The sequence below is a fragment of the Bufo gargarizans genome, chromosome 4 (genome assembly GCF_014858855.1).
Source record: "Bufo gargarizans isolate SCDJY-AF-19 chromosome 4, ASM1485885v1, whole genome shotgun sequence".
Taxonomy (NCBI): Eukaryota; Metazoa; Chordata; class Amphibia; order Anura; family Bufonidae; genus Bufo; species Bufo gargarizans.
The window spans coordinates 533917103-533943779 of record NC_058083.1 but is presented as its reverse complement, the minus strand read 5'-3'; the positions used below and the strand labels follow the sequence as shown (position 1 = coordinate 533943779).

Here is a 26677-nt window from a genome sequence, read left to right as displayed (position 1 = left end):
TCCAATACAGAAGTATTAGAATGAATTGTAAAGAATTAGACCCCCAAAAGTTTAAGTCCCAAAGTGGGACAAAAAAAAAAAAAAAAAAAGTAAAAAAAATAAAGTTTCCCCCCCAAACAATTAAAAGTTTCAAGTAAACAAAAACGTCATTTTCCCCATATTAGGTATCGCCGCATCCGTATCGACCGGCTCTATAAATATATCACATGACCTAACCCCTCAGATGAACACCGTAAAAAATAAAAACTGTGCTAAATAAAACATTTTTTGTCACCTTACATCACAAAAAGGTGTATGCCCACCAAAATAGTACCAATCTAACCGTCACCTCATCCCGCTAAAAATTAGCCCCTAAGACAATCGCCCAAAAAATAAAAAAAACTATGGCTCAGAATATGGAGACACTAAAACATAATTTTTTTGGTTTTAAAAAAGCTGTTATTGTGTAAAACTTACATAAATAAAAAAAAGTGTACATAATAGGTATCGCCATGTCCGTAATAACCTGCTCTCTAAAAATATTGCATTACCTAACCCCCTAGATGAACAACGGTAAAAAAAAGAACGGTGTAAAAAAAAGCTATTTTCTGTCACCTTAAATCACAAAAAGTGTAATAGCAAGCGATCAAAAAGTCATACGCACCTCAAAATAGTGCCAATCTAATCGGCATCTCATGCCGCAAAAATCATACCCTAACCAAGATAATCGCCCAAAAACAGAAAAAAAAAAAAAAACTAAGGCTCTCACACTATGGAGACACTAAAACATGATTTTTTTTATTTCAAAAATGAAATCATTGTGTAAAACGTACATAAATAAAAAAATAGTATACATATTAGGTATCGCCGCGTCCGTAACAACTTGGACTATAAAAATACCACATGATCTAACCTGTCAGATAAATGTTGTAAATAACAAAAAATAAAAACAATGCCAAAACAGCTATTTCTTGTTACCTTGCCTCACAAAAAGTGTATATAGAACAACCAAAAATCATATGTACCCTGAACTAGTACCAACAAAACTGCCACCCTATCCTGTAGTTTCTAAAATGGGGTCACTTTTTTGGGAGTTTCTACTCTAGGGGTGCATCAGGGGGGCTTCAAATAGGACATGGTGTCAAAAAAACAGTCCAGCAAAATCTGCCTTCCAAAAACCGTATGGCATTCCCTTCCTTCTGCGCCCTGCCGTGTGCCCATACAGCGGTTTACGACCACATATGGGGTGTTTCTGTAAACTACAGAATCAAAGCCATAAATATTAAGTTTTGTTTGGCTGTTAACCCTTGTTTCGTAACTGGAAAAAAATTATTAAAATGGAAAATCTGCCAAAAAAGTGAAATTTTGAAATTGTATCTCTATTTTCCATTAATTCTTGTGGAACACCTAAAGGGTTAACGACGTTAGTAAAATCAGTTTTGAATACCTTGAGGGGGTGTAGTTTCTAGAATGGGGTCATTTATGGGTGGTTTCTATTATGTAAGCCTCACAAAGTGACTTCAGACCTGAACTGGTCCTTAAAAAGTTGGTTTTTGAAAATTTCTGAAAAATTTTAAGATTTACTTCAAAACTTCTAAGCCTTGTAACGTCCCCCAAAAATAAAATGTCATTCCAAAAATGATCCTAACATGAAGTAGACATATGGGGAAAGTAAAGTAATAACTATTTTTGTAGGCATTACTACGTATTATAGAAGTAGAGAAATTGAAACTTGAAAATTTGCTAATTTTTCTAAATTTTGGGCAAATTTGGTATTTTTTTTTATAAATAAAAATGAATTTTTTGGACTACATTTTACCAGTATCATGAAGTACAAGCGACGAAAAAACAATCTCTGAATGGCCTGGATAAGTCTAAGGGTTTAAAAGTTATCACCACATAAAGTAACACTGGTCAGATTTGCAAATAATGGCCGGGTCTGGTGAAAATGAGCCTGGTCCCTAAGGGGTTCAATCGGAAAAACAAAAAATGCTGCCAATCTCACATTATTGATGTCATGGACCTTTAAATATCACAAATGTAGTCATTGGGTGTTTCCACTTAAAAGTTAGAAAAAGTGGGCGGAGCCAACACCAATCAAATTTCACTCATTGATTTTCAATAGAAAACAATAAAACTGCTGCCATTTTCACACGTTAAATGCCATAATTCCCAAACCTTTAAAGTGTTAGTGACTGTGGTTCACAAATAGGAAAAAGAGGGGCGGGGCAACAACAGCCAATCAGCTTTCAGCCATTGACTTTAATGAAAAACAGATAATCTGCTGCTATTATCACAGTTTAAATGCCAAGAGTACCAAACTTAGCACAATTACTCACTGGGTTACTGCGGTCAAAATTTAGGAAAAGTAGGTGGAGCCTAAAACAACCAATCAGATTTCACCTATTGACGTCAATGTAAAACTTTCAAATACTGCCAGTCTCACAGTTTTAAAGCCAGAGGCCCCAATCTTGGCACAGACCATGACTGGGCTTAAAATTCAGAAAACAGGGTGGAGCTTAAAACAGCCAATTAAATATTACCAAGTGCTATTCAATGGGAATATTTAAATTGCTGCCATTCTTACACTGTTAATGGCAGTGTCTTCAAACTTGGTACATTCGGTTACTGGGTGATGGGAATTCAAATTTAAAAAATGGGCGGGGCCACAAACAACCAATCATATTTTCGCTATTGACTTCAATTAGAAAATTTAAAAAGCTGTTATTCTTACAATATGAAAGCCAGAGTCCCCAAACTGGCACCATGGGTCACTGGGTGAGCATGGTTAGAATTTAGGAAAAGTGGGTGGAGACTTTAACAGCCAATCACATTTCAGCTATTTGTTTTATATGGGAAAATTTAAATTACTGCCGCTCTTTGACTGTTAATGGCAGGGTCCTCAAATTTGGCACAGTCAGTCATTGGGTGACTTGGGTTTAAATTTTAAAAAGTGGGTGGAGCCACAAACAGCCAATCAGATTTCAAGCCAACATCCTGTGGTTTCTTCCGAAACGACACCATCTAGTTTTTCTTATTATCGTTAGATGCATTCACTTTTCCAGTCAGGACTAGGCCCTGATCTAACTGAATGTTTCTATCCTGCCCCGCTGATCTCTCCTGTGAGGCGGGCACCTGTCTGTGAGGGAACATGGCGCTCTATGTAGCACTCTGACTCGAGAAGGACTTTTGCATACAATAGTGTTGTGCCTATAGCAGCAAAACTCCTAAAACTGAGCCTTCTGAAGTTATTGATGCATTTTCATGTGATGGTGACAGCTCATCACCTCCCCCTCCCTGCACAGTGATCTATGCACAGGTCACATCTCCACATCACCTTTACACAGAAGTCAATGTGTCTGTTTCCTATGTTCATGTGGCTGCAAATCTCTGAACTACTCTGACAAAAGAGAGCAGCAGCTCCAGCAAGATGGCTGTCCCTAATTATAGGCAGAAACTTATTATAGAGATAAGAAAACAGTGAATGTATCAGTATTTGTACAAAATACAATATATATTACCTATGAAGGTACCCAGAAAGTAAGTCATATGCAAAGCACGCTTGAATTTATTTCTCCCAAGCATCATGGACATCACAGTCACGCTCCACTCATTAGCTGCTTCTCCTCTTGTCTCCTCACCTACAATATGGATCCCACTAAATCTGGTTATGAACTTACATCTGTGTCTGTAATTCTCTCCGGTATACCATTGCACCAAACTATTAGGAGGCATCCGAGTGAACTCGAGGGCGGCTTTAGACTCTCCCTAAAAGGACACTCTGACAGCAGTCAACCAAGATTTATGAAAGGCTCTTACCATTCACAGACACTGATACAGGTTTTTCAAGTCCACTCGTCGTTCCATCTGAACTTTCCTGCAGAGATTCAATGTTAAAGACAAGAGAAAAAAGAAAAAGGAACCTGCGTTTATCTTATATCCAGGTGAAGATCAAACACACCTAGAAGACATGAACCAATCTGCCCTGGAGAAGAAGGATCTCCCCAAGTGGACTCCATCTTTTATGACACCGGAAACCTTTTTCAACCAACAATAACAACGAAAATGGAGCGTACAGTATACTCCACTGCTGCTGGGGGAGGTCAGTAGATGGAGAGTACAGTATACTCCACTGCTGCTGGGGGAGGTCAGTAGATGGAGAGTACAGTATACTCCACTGCTGCTGGGGGAGGTCAGTAGATGGAGAGTACAGTATACTCCACTGCTGCTGGGGGGGTCAGTAGATGGAGAGTACAGTATACTCCACTGCTGCTGGGGGAGGTCAGTAGATGGAGAGTACAGTATACTCCACTGCTGCTGGGGGAGGTCAGTAGACGGAGAGTACAGTATACTCCACTGCTGCTGGGGGAGGTCAGTAGACGGAGAGTACAGTATACTCCACTGCTGCTGGGGGAGGTCAGTAGATGGAGAGTACAGTATACTCCACTGCTGCTGGGGGGGGGTCAGTAGATGGAGAGTACAGTATACTCCACTGCTGCTGGGGGAGGTCAGTAGATGGAGAGTACAGTATACTCCACTGCTGCTGGGGGGGGGTCAGTAGATGGAGAGTACAGTATACTCCACTGCTGCTGGGGGAGGTCAGTAGACGGAGAGTACAGTATACTCCACTGCTGCTGGGGGGGGGTCAGTAGATGGAGAGTACAGTATACTCCACTGCTGCTGGGGGAGGTCAGTAGATGGAGAGTACAGTATACTCCACTGCTGCTGGGGGAGGTCAGTAGACGGAGAGTACAGTATACTCCACTGCTGCTGGGGGAGGTCAGTAGACGGAGAGTACAGTATACTCCACTGCTGCTGGGGGAGGTCAGTAGACGGAGCGTACAGTATACTCCACTGCTGCTGGGGGAGGTCAGTAGACGGAGCGTACAGTATACTCCACTGCTGCTGGGGGAGGTTAGTAGATGGAGCGTACAGTATACTCCACTGCTGCTGGGGGAGGTCAGTAGATGGAGCGTACAGTATACTCCACTGCTGCTGGGGGAGGTCAGTAGATGGAGAGTACAGTATACTCCACTGCTGCTGGGGGAGGTCAGTAGATGGAGAGTACAGTATACTCCACTGCTGCTGGGGGAGGTCAGTAGATGGAGAGTACAGTATACTCCACTGCTGCTGGGGGAGGTCAGTGGATGGAGAGTACAGTATACTCCACTGCTGCTGGGGGAGGTCAGTAGATGGAGAGTACAGTATACTCCACTGCTGCTGGGGGAGGTCAGTAGATGGAGAGTACAGTATACTCCACTGCTGCTGGGGGAGGTCAGTAGACGGAGCGTACAGTATACTCCACTGCTGCTGGGGGAGGTCAGTAGACGGAGCGTACAGTATACTCCACTGCTGCTGGGGGAGGTCAGTAGACGGAGAGTACAGTATACTCCACTGCTGCTGGGGGAGGTCAGTAGACGGAGCGTACAGTATACTCCACTGCTGCTGGGGGAGGTCAGTAGACGGAGCGTACAGTATACTCCACTGCTGCTGGGGGAGGTCAGTAGATGGAGAGTACAGTATACTCCACTGCTGCTGGGGAGGTCAGTAGACGGAGAGTACAGTATACTCCACTGCTGCTGGGGGAGGTCAGTAGACGGAGAGTACAGTATACTCCACTGCTGCTGGGGGAGGTCAGTAGACGGAGCGTACAGTATACTCCACTGCTGCTGGGGGAGGTCAGTAGATGGAGAGTACAGTATACTCCACTGCTGCTGGGGGAGGTCAGTAGACGGAGAGTACAGTATACTCCACTGCTGCTGGGGGAGGTCAGTAGACGGAGAGTACAGTATACTCCACTGCTGCTGGGGGAGGTCAGTAGACGGAGAGTACAGTATACTCCACTGCTGCTGGGGGAGGTCAGTAGACGGAGAGTACAGTATACTCCACTGCTGCTGGGGGAGGTCAGTAGACGGAGCGTACAGTATACTCCACTGCTGCTGGGGGAGGTCAGTAGACGGAGAGTACAGTATACTCCACTGCTGCTGGGGGAGGTCAGTAGACGGAGAGTACAGTATACTCCACTGCTGCTGGGGGAGGTCAGTAGACGGAGAGTACAGTATACTCCACTGCTGCTGGGGGAGGTCAGTAGACGGAGCGTACAGTATACTCCACTGCTGCTGGGGGAGGTCAGTAGATGGAGAGTACAGTATACTCCACTGCTGCTGGGGGAGGTCAGTAGATGGAGCGTACAGTATACTCCACTGCTGCTGGGGGGGGTCAGTAGATGGAGAGTACAGTATACTCCACTGCTGCTGGGGGAGGTCAGTAGATGGAGAGTACAGTATACTCCACTGCTGCTGGGGGAGGTCAGTAGACGAAGAGTACAGTATACTCCACTGCTGCTGGGGGAGGTCAGTAGACGGAGAGTACAGTATACTCCACTGCTGCTGGGGGTGGTCAGTAGACGGAGAGTACAGTATACTCCACTGCTGCTGGGGGTGGTCAGTAGACGGAGAGTACAGTATACTCCACTGCTGCTGGGGGAGGTCAGTAGATGGAGAGTACAGTATACTCCACTGCTGCTGGGGGAGGTCAGTAGATGGAGAGTACAGTATACTCCACTGCTGCTGGGGGAGGTCAGTAGATGGAGAGTACAGTATACTCCACTGCTGCTGGGGGAGGTCAGTAGATGGAGCGTACAGTATACTCCACTGCTGCTGGGGGAGGTCAGTAGACGGAGCGTACAGTATACTCCACTGCTGCTGGGGGAGGTCAGTAGACGGAGAGTACAGTATACTCCACTGCTGCTGGGGGAGGTCAGTAGATGGAGAGTACAGTATACTCCACTGCTGCTGGGGGAGGTCAGTAGATGGAGCGTACAGTATACTCCACTGCTGCTGGGGGAGGTCAGTAGATGGAGCGTACAGTATACTCCACTGCTGCTGGGGGAGGTCAGTAGATGGAGAGTACAGTATACTCCACTGCTGCTGGGGGGGGGTCAGTAGATGGAGAGTACAGTATACTCCACTGCTGCTGGGGGAGGTCAGTAGACGGAGCGTACAGTATACTCCACTGCTGCTGGGGGAGGTCAGTAGATGGAGAGTACAGTATACTCCACTGCTGCTGGAGGAGGTCAGTAGATGGAGAGTACAGTATACTCCACTGCTGCTGGGGGAGGTCAGTAGACGGAGAGTACAGTATACTCCACTGCTGCTGGGGGAGGTCAGTAGATGGAGAGTACAGTATACTCCACTGCTGCTGGAGGAGGTCAGTAGATGGAGAGTACAGTATACTCCACTGCTGCTGGGGGAGGTCAGTAGACGGAGCGTACAGTATACTCCACTGCTGCTGGGGGAGGTCAGTAGACGGAGCGTACAGTATACTCCACTGCTGCTGGGGGAGGTCAGTAGACGGAGCGTACAGTATACTCCACTGCTGCTGGGGGAGGTCAGTAGATGGAGCGTACAGTATACTCCACTGCTGCTGGGGGAGGTCAGTAGATGGAGAGTACAGTATACTCCACTGCTGCTGGGGGAGGTCAGTAGATGGAGAGTACAGTATACTCCACTGCTGCTGGGGGAGGTCAGTAGATGGAGAGTACAGTATACTCCACTGCTGCTGGAGGAGGTCAGTAGATGGAGAGTACAGTATACTCCACTGCTGCTGGGGGAGGTCAGTAGATGGAGCGTACAGTATACTCCACTGCTGCTGGAGGAGGTCAGTAGACGGAGTGTACAGTATACTCCACTGCTGCTGGAGGAGGTCAGTAGACGGAGTGTACAGTATACTCCACTGCTGCTGGGGGAGGTCAGTAGACGGAGCGTACAGTATACTCCACTGCTGCTGGAGGAGGTCAGTAGATGGAGAGTACAGTATACTCCACTGCTGCTGGGGGAGGTCAGTAGATGGAGCGTACAGTATACTCCACTGCTGCTGGGGGAGGTCAGTAGATGGAGAGTACAGTATACTCCACTGCTGCTGGGGGAGGTCAGTAGATGGAGAGTACAGTATACTCCACTGCTGCTGGGGGAGGTCAGTAGATGGAGAGTACAGTATACTCCACTGCTGCTGGGGGAGGTCAGTAGACGGAGAGTACAGTATACTCCACTGCTGCTGGGGGAGGTCAGTAGATGGAGAGTACAGTATACTCCACTGCTGCTGGGGGAGGTCAGTAGAAAGCTCCATTACATCAGTCTATAGAGGATTTGTAGAAACCTCAGCTTCATCTACCTGATGATCCAGTGGGACATTTGGTTTCTCCTCTGGACAGTCCTGGGAATACAGAGGACTGGGACATCTCTCTGGTGGATTTCTCTTAGTGGATCCATCTATCGGAAAAACACAATATATTGTCTACATTTAAGGATGTGATGATGGGTAAATCTACTGTGAAGCTGGTGATCCGTGAAAGCTGACTTCCCCCTGTTCCCAGAACGCTTACCAGATTCCCCGCTCCTATGTTTTGGCAGTGCAAGCTGCTCTGTCCTTTCCACACTTTGCCTGTAGTGCCTCTGTCTGCCCGGAGAGTGTGAGCTTCCTCCGGCTCTTTAAAGGGGTTCTCCAGGAATTAGGAAAATGAAAATACGTAACTATTACTTTATTATAAATCTATTCCCAAATACCTTTAATTAGTTATAATGGATGATTTTCTCCAGGGAGAAATAATTAGGAGAAATAAAATGGCCGCCGTCCTATTAGTACACACAAAACCTGTCCTAATCACACAGGAGGACAAAGTACTTCAGAGCACTGAGGTAAAGAGCTGCCTCATCCTCCTCTTTGCTCTGCTTGTCAGGGATTCTGGTCCTGAATACAGTTTAATATGATCTGCAGATGAATCTCTGTAGGAATGGAGTTCATGAGGAGACATGAAGTACAGAGAGGAGGTGGGGATGTGGCTGTGTCCTGCTAGGTGATAAGGACAGGTTTTGTGTATACTAATAGGACGGCAGCCATTTTATTTCTCCTAATGACTGCTCCACAGACAAAACGAGCCATTATAACTAATTAAAGATATTTGGGAATATATTTATAATAAAGTAACATTTAAGTCTTTTCTTAAATCCTGGAGAACCCCTTTAAGGTCCAGCATGTGTTCGTCCTAATCTGTCCAGCCTGGGTTATTAAGGCACCATCCCCTGTGGAAAGGTGCCTGAGCATTAGGTACTAGTTGCTAGTTTCCTATGAGGGTGAACCATTCCTCTGCTCATTTGCCATTTATTGATTTCTTCCTGTTAACAGGATTTAACACTTTGCTGCCTGAACTTTGAACTGTTTACTTCCTGCCCCGACGTTGGCTTGTTTCCTGCTTATGCTTCTGTCTGAGCCTTTGGTGCTCTTGATACCTCTGGATGAGCAGCCACTGAACAGAAACTGCTCCAAGAGGAGATGGCCTGGTGGTTCCCTGACAGTCGATATGAATTACAGGGTCAAAAGCAAGGGGTCCACTTATATAACTCTCTTTGGAGTAGCCCCGAGCCAAATCTGTTCAATGGCACAGTGGATCTACATCTACTTCTGTAACGCTAACTCTCAAAACTGTTCTCTCCTCTACAGTCATGGAAGGTCTCCTCTTACCCGGTGATGTGAGGGACTGGTGATTCTCCATCATGACGTCCTTGTACAGATCCTTGTGTTCTTCTAAATACTCCCACTCCTCCATGGAGAAATAGACAGCGACATCCTGACACCTTATAGGAACCTGACAACACAAGGACACAGTCATTACCAGACCCCTCCCTTGGTGTTATTGTATAATGTCCCAGCATTCCCAGCAGCGCTCACCTCTCCGCTCAGCAGCTCAGTGATCCTGGTGGTAAGTTCTAGGATCTTCTGCTCATGTATCAGGGAATGAGGTGGAGGCTCGGTGATGGGGCTCTGGGTCCTGCTCCGTCCTCCTGACACACGGGGTGTCACACACTCACCAGACAACTTCTTCACTACTGTGTAATCCTGTGTATGAGGAGATGCCGATAACTACAGAGATTCTAAGAATCCTTCACCTTTCTAGACATTTCCCTGGTTTATTACTAGAGATAAGATTGAAGTCATGTGAGACTCTCACCTCTCCAGTTATCAAGGAGATGATCTCCAGGGTGAGGTCTAATATCCTTGCAGCCATGTGGTCTCTGCCCTTGTACAGATCCTTGTGTTCTTCTAAATACTCCCACTCCTCCATGGAGAAATAGACAGCGACATCCTGACACCTTATAGGAACCTGACAACACAAGGATACAGTCATTACCAGACCCCTCCCTTGGCGTTATTGTATAATGTCCCAGCATTCCCAGCAGCGCTCACCTCTCCGCTCAGCAGCTCCGTGATCCTGGTGGTAAGTTCTAGGATCTTCTGCTCATGTATCAGGGAATGAGGTGGAGGCTCGGTGATGGGGCTCTGGGTCCTGCTCCATCCTCCTGACACACGGGGTATCACACACTCACCAGACGACTTCTTCACTACCTTGTAATCCTGTGTATGGGGAGACGCCGATCACTACAGAGATTCTAAGAATCCTTCACCTTTCCAGACATTTCCCTGGTTTATTACTAGAGATAAGAGTGACGTCATGTGAAACACTCACCTCTCCAGTTATCAAGGAGATGATCTCCAGGGTGAGGTCTAATATCCTCACAGCCATGTGGTCTCGTTCCTTCTCCATCCTTGGTGGGTCATTAATGGAAAGAACCATCGTCTTTAAACAAAAAAGAGTCCTGCACGTAAGAAACCGGTGGGAATCAAGGAGAATTGAGAGAAAAGTCACATTTGGATTAAAGTGGATCATTTCCTCTGACAGGAACAGAACTACACAAAACACAACTCTGATGTGAACAAGCCCTTAAGTAACACTGTGCTGTAAGAGTATTTTACTTACTTTAGTATTGATTGGTTCTGTCCCCTTTAATTATTATATTACCTTCTATATTCTTTGTAATCTAGTGAGTTATGGAAGGTCAGATAACAAATACAAACTCCCCACTGAGCTGTGAAGGTCACATTCCAGAGGGGGTAACTCATTGGACGTCAGTACTCCACACTGGACGTCTTTAGGATGTGGGGCTAAAAGGTATAAAGCTTTGTGCACAAAGGTAAAAAATGGATCTCCACTGAGAACATCATCCACGTACCATGTTGTAGGTCAATATCTGTTTATTGTATCCCCATGAGGCCCCCCCTCCAGGTCAGGTGATTGATGATTATTTACCTTTTTTTATTGTGTGTGTGATTTGCCTGTTTTTATATATATATATATATATATATATATATATATATATATATATATCCAGAAAAAGGACGGCACTCCAGCAGGATGAAAGTGAAAAACTTATTTTAATCGACCATACGGTGCAACGTTTCGGCTCAACTGAGCCTTTCTCAAGCAGAAACTTGATGCCTTCAGTGTGGATGGCACTGTTACAGGGGGGGGGGGATCTGTGGATGGCACTGTTACAGGGGGGATCTGTGGATGGCACTGTTATATATGTGCCATCCACAGACCCCCCCAGCCCATAACAGTGCCATCCACAGCCCCCCAGCCCATAACAGTGGCATCCACAGACCCCCCAGCCCATAACAGTGGCATCCACAGACCCCCCCCCCCCTTAACTGTGCCATCCACGGATCAGCTCGCCCACCCGCCACCGCCTCCGCCTCTGCCGCACCCAGTATACTAATATTAAATGTCTTATTCAATTAAAATGTATTAGATATGCCCCCTCACTCCTAAATTGCTAATCGTACCTTAAATCCTATTCCTAGGTGCTGTAATGCAGGCCGGGCGGCCGGCGCGTGACTCGCTGACGTCACTTGCCTGCGCCGCCTGCTTCATTCATAAAGTAGGCGGCGCAGGCACGTGACATCAAGGAGTTACGCTGCCGCCCGCCCGGCCTGCATTACAGCACCTAGGAATAGGATTTAAGGTACGATTAGCAATTTAGGAGTGAGGGGGCATATCTAATACATTTTAATCGAATAAGACATTTAATATTAGTATACCGGAGCGGCGGGGCGGGGCTACAGTACATTGATTGCACCGCCCTGCCGCTATTCCCAGCCCCCAGCTCCTCCTCCCAGTCCCTCCCCAGGCCCCCGCTCACGCTACATCGCATCCAGCGATGTTAAATTGTCAGCATTCGCCCCATAAGACGCAGGGGCATTTCCCCCCGATTTTTTTGGGGGAAAAAGTGCGTCTTATGGTGGCGAAAAATACGGTATATAATTCCACATGTGTTAATTCATAGTTTTGATGCCTTCAGTGTGAATCTACAATTTTCATAGTCATGAAAATAAAGAAAACTCTTTGAATGAGAAGGTGTGTCCAAACTTTTGGTCTGTACTGTATATATATATATATATACACATACGCTGAACAAAAATATAAACACAATACTTTCGGTTTTGCTCCCATTTTGCATGAGCTAAACTCAAAGATCGGAAACATTTTCTACAAACACAAAAGACCCATTACTCTCAAATATTGTTCACAAATCTGTCTAGATCTGGGTCAGTGAGCGCTTCTCCTGTGCCGAGATAATCCATCCCACCTCACAGGTGTGGCATATCAAGGTGCTGATTAGACAGCATGAATATTGCACAGGTGTGTCTTAGACTGCCCAGAATAAAAACTCCCCAGAATAAAAACTGCCCAGAATCCACTCTGAAATGTGCACAGTTTTGTCTTACTGGGGGGCGGGGGCGGCATAAAACCAGTCAGTATCTGGTGTGGCCACCATTTGCCTCACGCAGTGCAGCACATCTCCGTCGCATAGAGTTGATCAGGTTGCTGATTGTGGCCTGTGGAATGTTGGTCCGCTCCTCTTCTGTGCGAAGTTGCAGAATATTGGCAGGAACTGGGTTACGCTGCCGTATACGCCGATCCAGAGCATCCCAAACATGCTCAATGGGTGACATGTCCGGTGAGTATGCTGGCCATGCAAGAACTGGGATGTTTTCAGCTTCCAGGAATTGTGTACAGATCCCTGCAATATGGGGCCGTGCATTATCATGCTGCAACATGAGGTGATGGTCGTGGATGAACGGCACAACAATGGGCCTCAGGATCTCGTCACGGTATCTCTGTGCATTCAACATGCCAGCAATATAATGCACCTGTGTTTGTTGTCCATAACATACGCCTGCCCATACCATAACCCCACCGCCACCGTGGGCCACAACCAGGGCCGGCTCCAGGTTCATGTGGGCCCTTGGGCGATAAATCCCAGTGGGCCCCCATGAAGCATTTTTTTACATTGACATGTCCCCCTGTGGCTCCCACACGGTATAATGACCCCCAGTGGCCTCTATACAGTATAATGACTACTAGTGGCCCTTCACACAGTATAATGAACCCCCAATTTCCCCCCCCCCCCCACACTGTACACTACGTGCAGAATTATTAGGCAAATGAGTATTTTGACCACATCATCCTCTTTATGCATGTTGTCTTACTCCAAGCTGTATAGGCTCGAAAGCCTACTACCAATTAAGCATATTAGGTGATGTGCATCTCTGTAATGAGAAGGGGTGTGGTCTAATGACATCAACACCCTATATCAGGTGTGCATAATTATTAGGCAACTTCCTTTCCTTTGGCAAAATGGGTCAAAAGAAGGACTTGACAGGCTCAGAAAAGTCTAAAATAGTGAGATATCTTGCAGAGGGATGCAGCACTCTTAAAATTGCAAAGCTTCTGAAGCGTGATCATCGAACAATCAAGCGTTTCATTCAAAATAGTCAACAGGGTCGCAAGAAGCGTGTGGAAAAACCAAGGCGCAAAATAACTGCCCATGAACTGAGAAAAGTCAAGCGTGCAGCTGCCAAGATGCCACTTGCCACCAGTTTGGCCATATTTCAGAGCTGCAACATCACTGGAGTGCCCAAAAGCACAAGGTGTGCAATACTCAGAGACATGGCCAAGGTAAGAAAGGCTGAAAGACGACCACCACTGAACAAGACACACAAGCTGAAACGTCAAGACTGGGCCAAGAAATATCTCAAGACTGATTTTTCTAAGGTTTTATGGACTGATGAAATGAGAGTGAGTCTTGATGGGCCAGATGGATGGGCCCGTGGCTGGATTGGTAAAGGGCAGAGAGCTCCAGTCCGACTCAGACGCCAGCAAGGTGGAGGTGGAGTACTGGTTTGGGCTGGTATCATCAAAGATGAGCTTGTGGGGCCTTTTTGGGTTGAGGATGGAGTCAAGCTCAACTCCCAGTCCTACTGCCAGTTTCTGGAAGACACCTTCTTCAAGCAGTGGTACAGGAAGAAGTCTGCAAGGTAAGAAAAACATGATTTTCATGCAGGACAATGCTCCATCACACGCATCCAAGTACTCCACAACGTGGCTGGCAAGAAAGGGTATAAAAGAAGAAAATCTAATGACATGGCCTCCTTGTTCACCTGATCTGAACCCCATTGAGAACCTGTGGTCCATCATCAAATGTGAGATTTACAAGGAGGGAAAACAGTACATCTCTCTGAACAGTGTCTGGGAGGCTGTGGTTGCTGCGGCACGCAATGTTGATGGTGAACAGATCAAAACACTGACAGAATCCATGGATGGCAGGCTTTTGAGTGTCCTTGCAAAGAAAGGTGGCTATATTGGTCACTGATTTGTTTTTGTTTTGTTTTTGAATGTCAGAAATGTATATTTGTGAATGTTGAGATTTTATATTGGTTTCACTGGTAAAAATAAATAATTGAAATGGGTATATATTTGTTTTTTGTTAAGTTGCCTAATAATTATGCACAGTAATAGTCACCTGCACACACAGATATCCCCCTAAAATAGCTAAAACTAAAAACAAACTAAAAACTACTTCCAAAAATATTCAGCTTTGATATTAATGAGTTTTTTGGGTTCATTGAGAACATGGTTGTTGTTCAATAATAAAATTAATCCTCAAAAATACAACTTGCCTAATAATTCTGCACTCCCTGTATTATGACCACCTGTGGCCCTGCATTCAGAATAATAACCCCCAGTCGCCCCCATTCAGAATAATGACCCCCAGTAGCCCCCACACTGGGGGAATACTGTATGGAGGGGTTCTGGGGGTCATTATACTAAATGGAGGACACTGGGGGTCATTATACTATGTAAAGGGCCCTCACAGTATAATGACCCCACTGTGACCCTCCATTCAGAATAATGACCCCCAATCGCCCCCACACTGGTGGTTATACTGTATGGAGGGGGCACGAGGGGTTATTATATTTAATGGGGGCTCTGGTGGTCATTATGCTAAATGGAGGGTCAATGGGGATCATTATACTAAATGGGGGGCACTGGGAGTCATTATACTGTGTAAGGGGCCCTCACAGTGTGATGAATGACCCCCCAGTGGCCCCCTCACATACCTATCATTGCAGGGAAGCTGGTGGTCCTGTCATTCACTAACCGCAGCTCCCTGCGCTCCTTCTCTCCGGCGGCCGCTGCAGCAGTGAGCCAGGCCTGGAGCAGAGAAGGAGATGTGCAGTGATGTAGCTGGAACTGACTGGGCCCCACAGCAAATTTTAGTACCCCCTCCCCCCCATGTGTGTTCACATCACGTTTTTCCTATCGGTTTGATGTATACAAATGTGCAGCGCTCCACGTTTTTGTATCCTGCAGAGTCAAGTAAAAAATGCAGACGTTAACGTATATGTTTTTTTACCATGGAACTGTATGGTGAACGGACGCCACTGTACGGCATCAGTCTGAGGATTGTATGGTGACCGGACGCCACTGTACGGCATCAGTCTGAGGATTGTATGGTGACCGGACGCCACTGTACGGCATCAGTCTGAGGTTTGTATGGTGAACGGACGCCACCGTACGGTATCAGTCTGAGGATTGTATGGTGACCGGACGCCACTGTACGGCATCAGTCTGAGGATTGTATGGTGACCGGACGCCACTGTACGGCATCAGTCTGAGGATTGTATGGTGAGCGGACGCCGCTGTACGGCATCAGTCTGAGGATTGTATGGTGAGCGGACACCGCTGTACGGCATCAGTCTGAGGATTGTATGGTGACCGGACGCCACTGTACGGCATCAGTCTGAGGATTGTATGGTGATCGGACGCCACTGTACGGCATCAGTCTGAGGTTTGTATGGTGAACGGACGCCACTGTACGGCATCAGTCTGAGGTTTGTATGGTGACCGGACGCCACTGCACGGCATCAGTCTGAGGATTGTATGGTGACCGGACGCCACTGTACGGCATCAGTCTGAGGTTTGTATGGTGACCGGACGCCACTGTACGGCACCAGTCTGAGGATTGTATGGTGACCGGACGCCACTGTACGGCACCAGTCTGAGGATTGTATGGTGAGCGGACGCCGCTGTACGGCATCAGTCTGAGGATTGTATGGTGAGCGGACACCGCTGTATGGCATCAGTCTGAGGATTGTATGGTGAGCGGACACCACTGTACGGCATCAGTCTGAGGATTGTATGGTGACCGGACGCCACTGTACGGCATCAGTCTGAGGATTGTATGGTGACCGGACGCCACTGTACGGCATCAGTCTGAGGATTGTATGGTGACCGGACGTCACTGTACGGCATCAGTCTGAGGATTGTATGGTGAACGGACGCAACTGTACGGCATCAGTCTGAGGATTGTATGGTGAACGGACGCCACTGTACGGCATCAGTCTGAGGATTGTATGGTGACCGGACGCCGCTGTACGGCATCAGTCTGAGGATTGTATGGTGAACGGACGCAACTGTACGGCATCAGTCTGAGGATTGTATGGTGAACGGACGCCACTGTACGGCATCAGTCTGAGGATTGTATGGTGACCGGACGCCACTGTACGGCATCAGTCTGAGGATTGTATGGTGAACGGACGCCACTGTACGGCATCAGTCTGAGGATTGTATGGTAAACAGACGCCACTGTACGGCATCAGTCTGAGGCATCTGGTAACGCGCACATTTTTGGTATACATTAAATGAATGGCACAAATGGGATGTGAACCCAGCCCTAGTGTCAGAATAAGCCCCAGTACACAGCGGAGCAGCGCGGCGGAGAGGGGAGGCCGCCATGTACTGACAGAGCCCTGCCTGGTCCTGGTGGTCAGGGGTGAGGACTGTGTTTCCCAAGGATCATTTTCTACTGGGAAATACAGGGCACAATATAATACACTAGAATCTATATAATATAGATATTAGCCCTACCCCCGAATAATAATACAATTAGGGGGTCATTTATTACGTAGAAATACGTCTATGTTAGGCTACTTTCACACTAGCGTTCGGGGCTCCGCTTGTGAGTTCCGTTTGAAGGCTCTCACAAGCGGCCCCGAACGGATCCGTCCAGCCCTAATGCATTCTGAGTGGATGCGGATCCGCTCAGAATGCCTCCGTCTGGCGGCGTTTGGCCTCCGCTCCGCTCAGCAGGCGGACACCTGAATGCTGCTTGCAGCGTTCGGGTGTCCGCCTGGCCGTGCGGAGGCAAACGGATCCGTCGAGACTTACAATGTAAGTCAATGGGGACGGATCCGTTTGAAGTTGACACAATATGGCTCAATTTTCAAACTGATCCGTCCCCCATTGACTTTCAATGTAAAGTCTTAACGCATCCGTTTGCATTATCATGCAAACGTATCCATTCTGAACGGATGTAAGCGTTTGCATTATAGGTGCGGATCCGTCTGTGCAGATACCAGACGGATCCGCACCTAAACGCAGGTGTGAAAGTAGCCTTAGGCGTATTTCTGACACAGATTGTGGCGCAAAGGTCCTTAGCACAGCAATCTGTATCTTTTCCCGCTCATGCCAGGTCTAAAAAAGGATGGCGTGGGCAGGGAAGGGGATACAGTTATGGCCATGCAGTTATTGGATACCACCGCCATATAGTGATAAAACCACCATACAGTGACCGGATAAAAGGGTATAAGAGGGCACAGTACAGGGAATGACTATGGGCACTGCACAGGGTGTGGTAAGAGGGCACAATGCAGGGTATAAGTGGGCACAGTACGGGGTGGGGGGCACAATCACATGACCCTGTGACGTTAGAAGGTCCTTATGGTGAATGCTGTTCAGATGCCACCATAATGAGAGCCAGAGGAGTGAGACAGGGGCCCTGGATGGACAGGAGGGGTGGACACAGCAAGTAGGTGGAAGGGGCTCTGAGGGGGATTCATACAAGAAGTAGGGGCAGGAGGTCTGTGCAGGGCAGCAACAGGAGATAGGAGGGTGAAACAGGAGCTCTGGATACATGACTGAGGAAAGGAGACAGCAGGGGCCCCATGAAGATGAGATAGGACAGGATATGGGGGGGGGGGGGGGCAGGTGTCATGGAGGCAAACTGCTTAAAGGGACTCTGTCACCAGTTTCTAACGCGCGCTTCGCTCAACGAGGCAGAATCTAAAAGTCCGCACGGGCGCATCAGGCACAGGCCTGTGCGCACGCGCGGGATCTTTGAAAAGGAGGAGGGGGCACTGAGGAGAGCCGGAGGCGGATTTCATTACATCGAGGTGGCGCTGAAAGGATCAGGGGAGGAGCTGGGCACCAACGGCGGCGGCGGCGGAGAGCGGCAGATTCAGACCTTCAGAAACGCCCTGGGCACCTTATCCAGAAGATTGACAGGTTAGATAAAAGCGATTTTTATCAAAACTACACGGCGGATTTATCTTATAACAACAGCTTTGTAATGACAAGGGCACCATGGAGAGAACAATAGTTTTAAAAGGGGGGGTTAGAAACTGGTGACAGAGTCCCTTTAATGAAACAGTAACACAACTAAATAGAATGAAGCAGCAGCAGATCGGAGAGTCTCCTCCCCCCCTTCTGTCCCACAGACAAGAGACAGACACAGTGCAGACTCACTCACAGCTCCAGCCCTGCGGTCTCTCTCCTCAGGCAGCGTGTGTCCTGTGTAGAGGGGGCGTGTCCTGTGTAGAGGGGGCGTGTCCTGTGTAGAGGGGGCATGTTCTGAGTCTCTGCAGCTCAGAGGGCCCACCAGGGGGGTACTGCGTAACTGAAATGACAGCAGTGAGAGCTCCCATCTGTATTGATGGAAGTGCTCATAGCAGCTCAGTGGGCCCCCCCAGGAGCATTGGGCCCCGGCACTTGCCCGGGGATGCCGGGTTATGACGCCGGCCCTGGCCACAACGTTGATGTCAGCAAACCGCTCACCCACACGACACCACACCCGCTGTCTGCCATCTAACCTAAACAGTGAAAACCGGGACTCATCCGTGAACAGAACGCCTCTCCAATGTGCCAGACGCCATCGAATGTGAGCATTTGCCCTCTCAAGACGGTTACGAAAATGAACTGCAGTCAGGTCCAGACCCCGATGAGGACGACGAGAAGATAAGTTTCCCCGAGACGGTTTCTGACAGTTTGTGCAGAAATTCTTGGGTTATACAAACCGATTGTTGCTGCAGCTGTCCGGGTGGCTGGTCTCAGACGATCATGGAGGGGAACCTGCTGGATGTGGAGGTCCTGGGCTGGTGTGGTTACCCGTGGTCTGCGGTAGTGAGGCCGGTTGGATGTACTGCCAAATTCTCTGAAACGCCTTTGAAGACGGCTTATGGTAGAGAAATGAACATTCACTGCACGGCAACAGCTCTGGTAGACATTCCTGCAGTCAGCATGCCAATTGCACGCTCCCTCAAACGTTGCGACATCTGTGGCATTGTGCTGTGTGATCAAACTGCACATTTCAGAGACTCTCTATGGCCGGTGCTGCCCCCTGCTGGCTGGACCTGCTATATATCACCTATAGAACCGCTCCATTCTAATAAACCCAGAACCAAGTCCAATAACTGACCTGCAGATCTCACCTCCTGGGGCTGCAGGACCTGCGATGATGTCACACTGGTCACATGACAGGAAGTGCTGAACAGTAAAAAACTAACAAACACTGCTTTACTCCTCCCTTCATGTGACTGATCACATGACTGTGACGTCATGAAAGGTCCTGCGGTCACTATAATATAACATGATAAATTCGAATATTTTTAATAGTAATGGCTAAATACTATACTCCGTAAGGACCTTCTGACGTCACAATAACATGTGACACCCCTGGGTCACGTGGGCCGGCAGGTATAGGAATTTGGCATTAAAAATTTCCGAATTAATCATGTTATGTTATAGTGACTACAGGACCTTTGATGATGTCATGGTCATGTGATCAGTCACATGAGGGGAGGAGTAAAGCAGAAAAGGTTTTCCACTGTGCAGCACTTCCTGTCATGTGATCAGTGTGACGTCATCGCAGGTCCTGCAGCCCCAGGAGGTGAGATCTGCAGGTCAGTTATTGGTCTTGGTTCTGGGTTTATTAGAATGGAGCGGTTCTATAGGTGATATATAGCAGGTCCAGCCAGCAGGGGGCAGCACCGGCCATAGAGAGTCTCTGCTCACAGGAGGGGAGTTCTCCTCAGACATGTCTGCTCTCCCCCTGGAATATTAGGAGACCCCCAGACCCCTGTAAGAGGGGCTGTTCTCCTGGATTAGAGGGGTCTTCCATCACACAATGTTCTGCGATGTCACTAGGATATGGAGTCAGTGTGTGATCGGTGGGGACAACCTCTTCTAGATGAAGGGGCTGCAGCGCTGTGTCCTCTCCTCACTGTCCCTGCACAGCGGAGGCCGGAGCTCTAATGAGCAGGGACTGTGGAGGAGATTCAGCAGTAAAGCAGCTCTGCAGCCCCTTCATCCTCAGGATTAGTGGGGTCCTGATAGAGACGAGCCCCCACCTACCGCACACTGATGACCAGTCCTAGCGATAGAACCTCACGTTATGTGACGGGAATAGCCCTTTAATGCTGGTGATATTGGGGTTCAGTGATGGCCGCAGGGATTGGGGTTTGCACAGTTGGGGGTAAATATTTGCACACACATGTGATAGTAACAAACCTGCAGCTGTGCGAGCAGCAGGACAAACCCCGGATCCATCACTGGCCCCGGAGCAGAACACCAGCGATTAGAGGAAAGAGGCGACTGACAGGACGGGGACAGGACTTCTCTTTATCGCCTTCCTGACCTGCGCCGATCCTGTGGGTCTGTATTATAGAGATCTGCTTCTATCACTACCAGTCAGTACTGACCGTGGCATCTAAGTGGTGAGACTGAGGTAGAAGGCTAATGAATTAATTAAATGAAGTGGCTCACTGCTGGCAGTGGACGGTATGGTGCTTCAAACTAAAATTAAGGACGCCACACCTCAAGTGAGAAAACGATAAACAGAAATATAGAAGCGAGCACTCAAAACTATGGCACACACTCAGATTTTATTAATTAAAATACCACTAATTTGAATGACATAAAATGGATAAGATAATATAAAACAATTAAAACAATAGCTATGGTCGACCATAAAATAATGCAGCAAGAAATAGGGATTCCAATAATATAATATACAAAGTGATAGGATGAAATAAATTGACTAAATGTCTGGTGCTGAAATATAAACTTGATTAGAATGAGATTACATAAATAAACATGGTGAGAAAATATAAAGTGACTTAATGTGAACAATAGTGGTTGAAATCCAGCGCGTAATAGCGCAATTTGCTGAAGATGTTCGCTGAATAAAAGTTCCTGTGGGGAATGGATAAGTCCGAGTCTATGGTGTAAATGCCACCGCACAGAAAAACTTGGCTATAATTAATGCAGTCCCGTAATGAGCTCAGCTGCAGTCTTACCTCTGCCTGGAAGGAGCCGTCCGAGATCTGGTCTCCTATATTCAGGCGAAGTTTCTTGAGGACGCTGAGTAAACTGCTATGTCCGCCGCTCTGTCTCCACGGGTTCCACGCTGATCTCGCTCAAGTCTCGTGATGTTTGGAGCGGGACTTTCGTCTCGTAGCAGCGCTTACTCGGATATCCCGGACAGTATTGTCAGCACGGAGAAGCAGTTATTCATAGATCTTTTTTAAAGCATGGCCATGCTAAAAGTCCTTATTACGGAGGTAGTTGCGGAGTGTCTGTTACCCAATAGAAGGCTGCCTGGCAATGGAAAACTCTAATCCCTAAAGAAAATGCTAAATAAAATATTTAAAATAAACATTTTCCCCTTCAAAAACTGGTTGTTTTCTAACAAAATAAATAAATACAAAGTAATATCACGAAGTCCATAATAATGCAAACTATAAATTATTGGGGGCATCTATTAATGTGTAGATGTTATGAGCACCGTATTTGTGCCATAATTTGCTACTTTTTGAGTTTCTCTCCAGATTTCTGAAGTGACAACAAAAGGGGCGGTACTTAGCAGAGGGGCGGAGTCTCACAGTCTGCCAGATTTACTGTATAACTTATACCGGAATCTGCTGCAGGTTATAGCTGAAGTCTACGTTAGTCCCTCGCGTCTGCCTCCTAATAAAGTAGGTGCATGTTACTCCAGCACAGGGGGATCAAGACTGGGTTATGGGGATGCCACTAGTGAGTAATGTCCACCATTGTGTTTGATTTAATGTGAATTTGATAATTTGAGAATCAATAGACGGGCGACACAGGCTAAGTGACAACAAATATTTACAAAGTGTGAATATATATATACACTGAACAAAAAAATAAACCCAACACTTTCGGTTTTGCTCCCATTTTGCATGAGCTGAACTCAAAGATCTGAAACATTTTCTACATACACAAAGACCCATTACTCTCAAATATTGTTCACAAATCTGTCTAGTACTGTGTTAGCGAGCACTTCTCCTTTGCCGAGATAATCCATCCCACCTCACAGGTGTGGCAGATCAAGGTGCTGATTAGACGGCATGAATATTGCACAGGTGGTCCTTAGACTGCCCACAATAAAAGGCCACTCTGAAATGTGCACAGTTTAATCACACAGCACAATGCCACAGATGTCGCAACGTTTGAGGGAGCGTGCAATTGGCGTGCTGACTGCAGGAATGTCTACCAGAGCGGTTTCCCGTGCAATGAATGTTCATTTCTCTACCATAAGCCGTCCCCAAAGGCGTTTAAGAGAATTTGGCAGTACATCCAACCAGCCTTACAATTGCAGACCATGTGTAACCACACCAGCCCAGGACCTCCACATCCAGCATGTTCACCTCCATGATTGTCTGAGACCAGCCACCCGGACGGCTGCAGCAACAATTGGTTTGCATAACCAAAAAATGTTTGCACAAACTGTCAGAAACCATCTCAGGGAAACTTATCTGCTCGTCGTCCTCATCGGAGTCTGGACCTGACTGCAGTTCGTCTTTGTAACCGACTTGAGTGGGCAAATGCTCACATTCAATGGCGTCTGGCACGTTGGAGAGGCGTTCTGTTCACGGATGGCAGGCAGCGTGTGTGGCGTTGTCAACGTTGTGGCTCGAGTGGCCCATGGTGTCGATGGGGTTATGGTATGGGCAGGCGTATATTATGGACAACGAACACAGGTGCCTTTTATTGATGGCATTTTGAATGCACAGAGATCCCGTGAGGAGATCCTGAGGCCCATTGTCCTGCCGTTTATCCACGACCATCACCTTATGATGCAGCATGATAATGCACGGCCCCATATTGCAAGGATCTGTACACAATTCCTGCAAGCTGGAAACATCCCAGTTCTTGCATGGCCAGCATACTCACCGGACATGTCACCCATTGAGCATGTTTGGGATGCTCTGGATCGGCGTATACGACAGCGTGTTCCAGTTCCTGCCAATATTCTGCAACTTCGCACAGAAGAGGAGTGGACCAGCATTCCACAGGCCACAATCAACAACCTGATCTACTCTATGCGACGGAGATGTGTTGCACTGCATGAGGCAAATGGTGGCCACACCAGATACTGACTGGTTTTCTGACCCCTCTTCCAGTAAGACAAAACTGTGCACATTTCAGAGTGTACAATATTCATGCTGTCTAATCAGCACCTTGATATGCCACATCTGTGAGGTGGGATGGATTATCTCGGCAAAGGAGAAGTGCTCACTGACACAGATATAGACAGATTAGTGAACAATATTGGAGAGTAATGGTTCTTTGTGTATGTAGAAAATGTTTCAGATCTTTGAGTTCAGCTCATGCAAAATGGGAGCAAAACCGAAAGTGTTGGGTTTATATTTTTGTTCAGTGTATGTATACAGTCGTGGCCAAAAGTTTTGAGAATGACACAAATATTAGTCTTCACAAAGTTTGCTGCTAAACTGCTTTTAGATCTTTGTTTCAGTTGTTTCTGTGATGTAGTGAAATATAATTACACGCACTTCATACGTTTCAAAGGCTTTTATCGACAATTACATGACATTTATGCAAAGAGTCAGTATTTGCAGTGTTGGCCCTTCCTTTTCAGGACCTCTGCAATTCGACTGGGCATGCTCTCAATCAACTTCTGGGCCAATTCCTGACTGATAGCAACCCATTCTTTCATAATCACTTCTTGGAGTTTGTCAGAATTTGTTGGTTTTTGTTTATCCACCCGCCTCTTGAGGATTGACTACAAGTTCTCAATGGGATTAAGATCTGGGGAGTTTCCAGGCCATAGACCCAAAATATCAACGTTTTGGTCCCCGAGCCACTTAGTTATCACTTTTGCCTTATGGCACGGTGCTCCATCGTGCTGGAAAATGCATCGTTCTTCACCAAACTGTTGTTGGATTGTTGGAAGAAGTTGCTGTTGGAGGGTGTTTTGGTGCCATTCTTTATTCATGGCTGGGTTTTTGGCCAAAATTGTGAGTGAGCCCACTCCCTTGGATGAGAAGCAACCCCAGACATGAATGGTCTCAGGATGCTTTACTGTTGGCATGACACAGGACTGATGGTAGCGCTCACCTTTTCTTCTCCAGACAAGCCTTTTTCCTGATGCCCCAAACAATCGGAAAGAGGCTTCATCTGAGAATATGACTTTGCCCCAGTCCTCAGCAGTCTATTCACCATATTTTCTGAAGAAGCTCAATCTGTCCCTGATGTTTTTTTTTTGAGAGAAGTGGCTTCTTTGCTGCCCTTCTTGACACCAGGCCAGCTTCCAAAAGTCTTCGCCTCACTGTGCGTGCAGATGCGCTCACACCTGCCTGCTGCCATTCCTGAGCAAGCTCTGCACTGGTGGCACTCCGATCCCGCAGCTGAATCCTCTTTAGGAGACGATCCTGGCACTTGCTGGACTTTCTTGGACGCCCTGAAGCCTTCTTAACAAGAATTGAACCTTTTTCCTTGAAGTTCTTGATGATCCTATAAATTGTTGATTGAGGTGCAATCTTAGTAGCCACAATATCTTTGCCTGTGAAGCCATTTTTATGCAACGCAATGATGGCTGCACGCGTTTCTTTGCAGGTCACCATGGTTAACAATGGAAGAACAATGATTTCAAGCATCACCCTCCTTTTAACAGGTCGAGTCTGCCATTTTAACCCAATCAGCCTGACATAATGATCTCCAGCCTTGTGCTCGTCAACATTCTCACCTGAGTTACCAAGACGATTACTGAAATGATCTCAGCAGGTCCTTTAATGACAGCAATGAAATGCAGTGGAAAGGTTTGTTGGGGATTAAGTTAATTTTCATGGCAAAGAAGGACTATGCAATTCATCTGATCACTCTTCATAACATTCTGGAGTATATGCAAATTGCTATTATAAAAACCTAAGCAGCAACTTTTCCAATTTTCAATATTTATGTAATTCTCAAAACTTTTGGCCACGACTGTATATATATATATATGGAAAAAACAGGCAAATCACACACAGAATAAAAAAAGGTAAATAGTAATCAATCACCTGACCTGTAGGGGGGGCCTCATGGGAATACAATAAACAGATATTGACCTACAACATGATATCTGGATGATGTTCTCAAAGGAGATCCATTTTTTGCCTTTGTGCATAAAGCTTTATACCTTTAAGCCCCACATCCTAAAGACGTCCAGTGTGGAGTACTGACCTCCAATAAGTTACCCCCTCTGGAATGTGACCTTCACAGCTCAGTGGGGAGTTTGTATTTGTTATCTGACCTTCCATAACTCACTAGATTACAAAGAATATAGAAGGTGATACAATAATTAAAGAGGACAGAACCAATCAATACTAAAGTATGTAAAATACTCTTACAGCACAGTGTTACTTAAGGGCTTGTTCACATCAGAGTTGTGTTTTGTGTATATCTGTTCTTGTCAGAGGAAATGATCCACTTTAATCCAAATGTGACTTTGCTCTCAATCCTTCTTGATTCCCACCGGTTTCTTACGTGCAGGACTCTTTTTTTGTTTAAAGATGATGGTTCTTTCCATCAATGACCCACCGAGGATGGAGAAGGAAGGAGACCACATGGCTACGAGGATATTAGACCTCACCCTGGAGATCATCTCCTTGATAACTGGAGAGGTGAGAGTCTCGCATGATATTATCTCTAGTAATAAAGCAGGGAAATGACTGGAAAGGTGAAGGATTCTTAGAATCTCTGTAGTGATCGGCGTCTCCCCATACACAGGATTACACAGTAGTGAAGAAGTCATCTGGTGAGTGTGTGACACCCTGTGTGTCAGGAGGACGGAGCAGGACCCAGAGCCCCATCACCGAGCCTCCACCTCATTCCCTGATACATGAGCAGAAGATCCTAGAACTTACCACCAGGATCACTGAGCTGCTGAGCGGAGAGGTGAGCGCTGCTGGGAATGCTGGGACATTATACAATAACGCCAAGGGAGGGGTCTGGTAATGACTATCCTTGTGTTGTCAGGTTCCTATAAGGTGTCAGGATGTCGCTGTCTATTTCTCCATGGAGGAGTGGGAGTATTTAGAAGAACACAAGGATCTGTACAAGAACATCATGATGGAGAACTACCAGTCCCTCACATCACCGGGT

At 46.8% G+C, this 26677-nt stretch overlaps 2 protein-coding genes and 1 long non-coding RNA gene across 3 annotated transcripts in view; 1 reads left to right on the top strand and 2 right to left on the bottom strand.

Moving 5' to 3' along the window:
* Window positions 1-10249, bottom strand: part of LOC122934815 (oocyte zinc finger protein XlCOF6.1-like) — a 40631-nt gene extending 30382 nt beyond the window's left edge. Inside the window, exons 1-4 of the mRNA XM_044290516.1 lie at window positions 10222-10249; window positions 9499-9622; window positions 8152-8249; window positions 3799-3856 (exon numbers count right to left, since the gene is read on the bottom strand). Of these exons, the coding sequence (XP_044146451.1) occupies window positions 3799-3856; window positions 8152-8249; window positions 9499-9583 (241 nt within the window). The 5' untranslated portion in view covers window positions 9584-9622; window positions 10222-10249. The remainder of the gene's footprint in view (window positions 1-3798; window positions 3857-8151; window positions 8250-9498; window positions 9623-10221) is intronic.
* Window positions 10250-10343: 94 nt separating this feature from the next.
* Window positions 10344-19733, bottom strand: LOC122934850. Its single transcript, XR_006388707.1, has 3 exons — window positions 19692-19733; window positions 10502-10612; window positions 10344-10389 (listed from the first exon to the last, which is right to left on the bottom strand). It is a non-coding gene; the product is annotated as an uncharacterized LOC122934850 (long non-coding RNA).
* A 407-nt stretch (window positions 19734-20140) lies between these two features.
* LOC122934762 (gastrula zinc finger protein XlCGF57.1-like) overlaps window positions 20141-26677 on the top strand; it is a 956305-nt gene continuing 949768 nt past the window's right edge. The window contains exons 1-4 of the mRNA XM_044290454.1: window positions 20141-20162; window positions 26086-26196; window positions 26303-26470; window positions 26552-26675. Of these exons, the coding sequence (XP_044146389.1) occupies window positions 26086-26196; window positions 26303-26470; window positions 26552-26675 (403 nt within the window). The 5' untranslated portion in view covers window positions 20141-20162. The remainder of the gene's footprint in view (window positions 20163-26085; window positions 26197-26302; window positions 26471-26551; window positions 26676-26677) is intronic.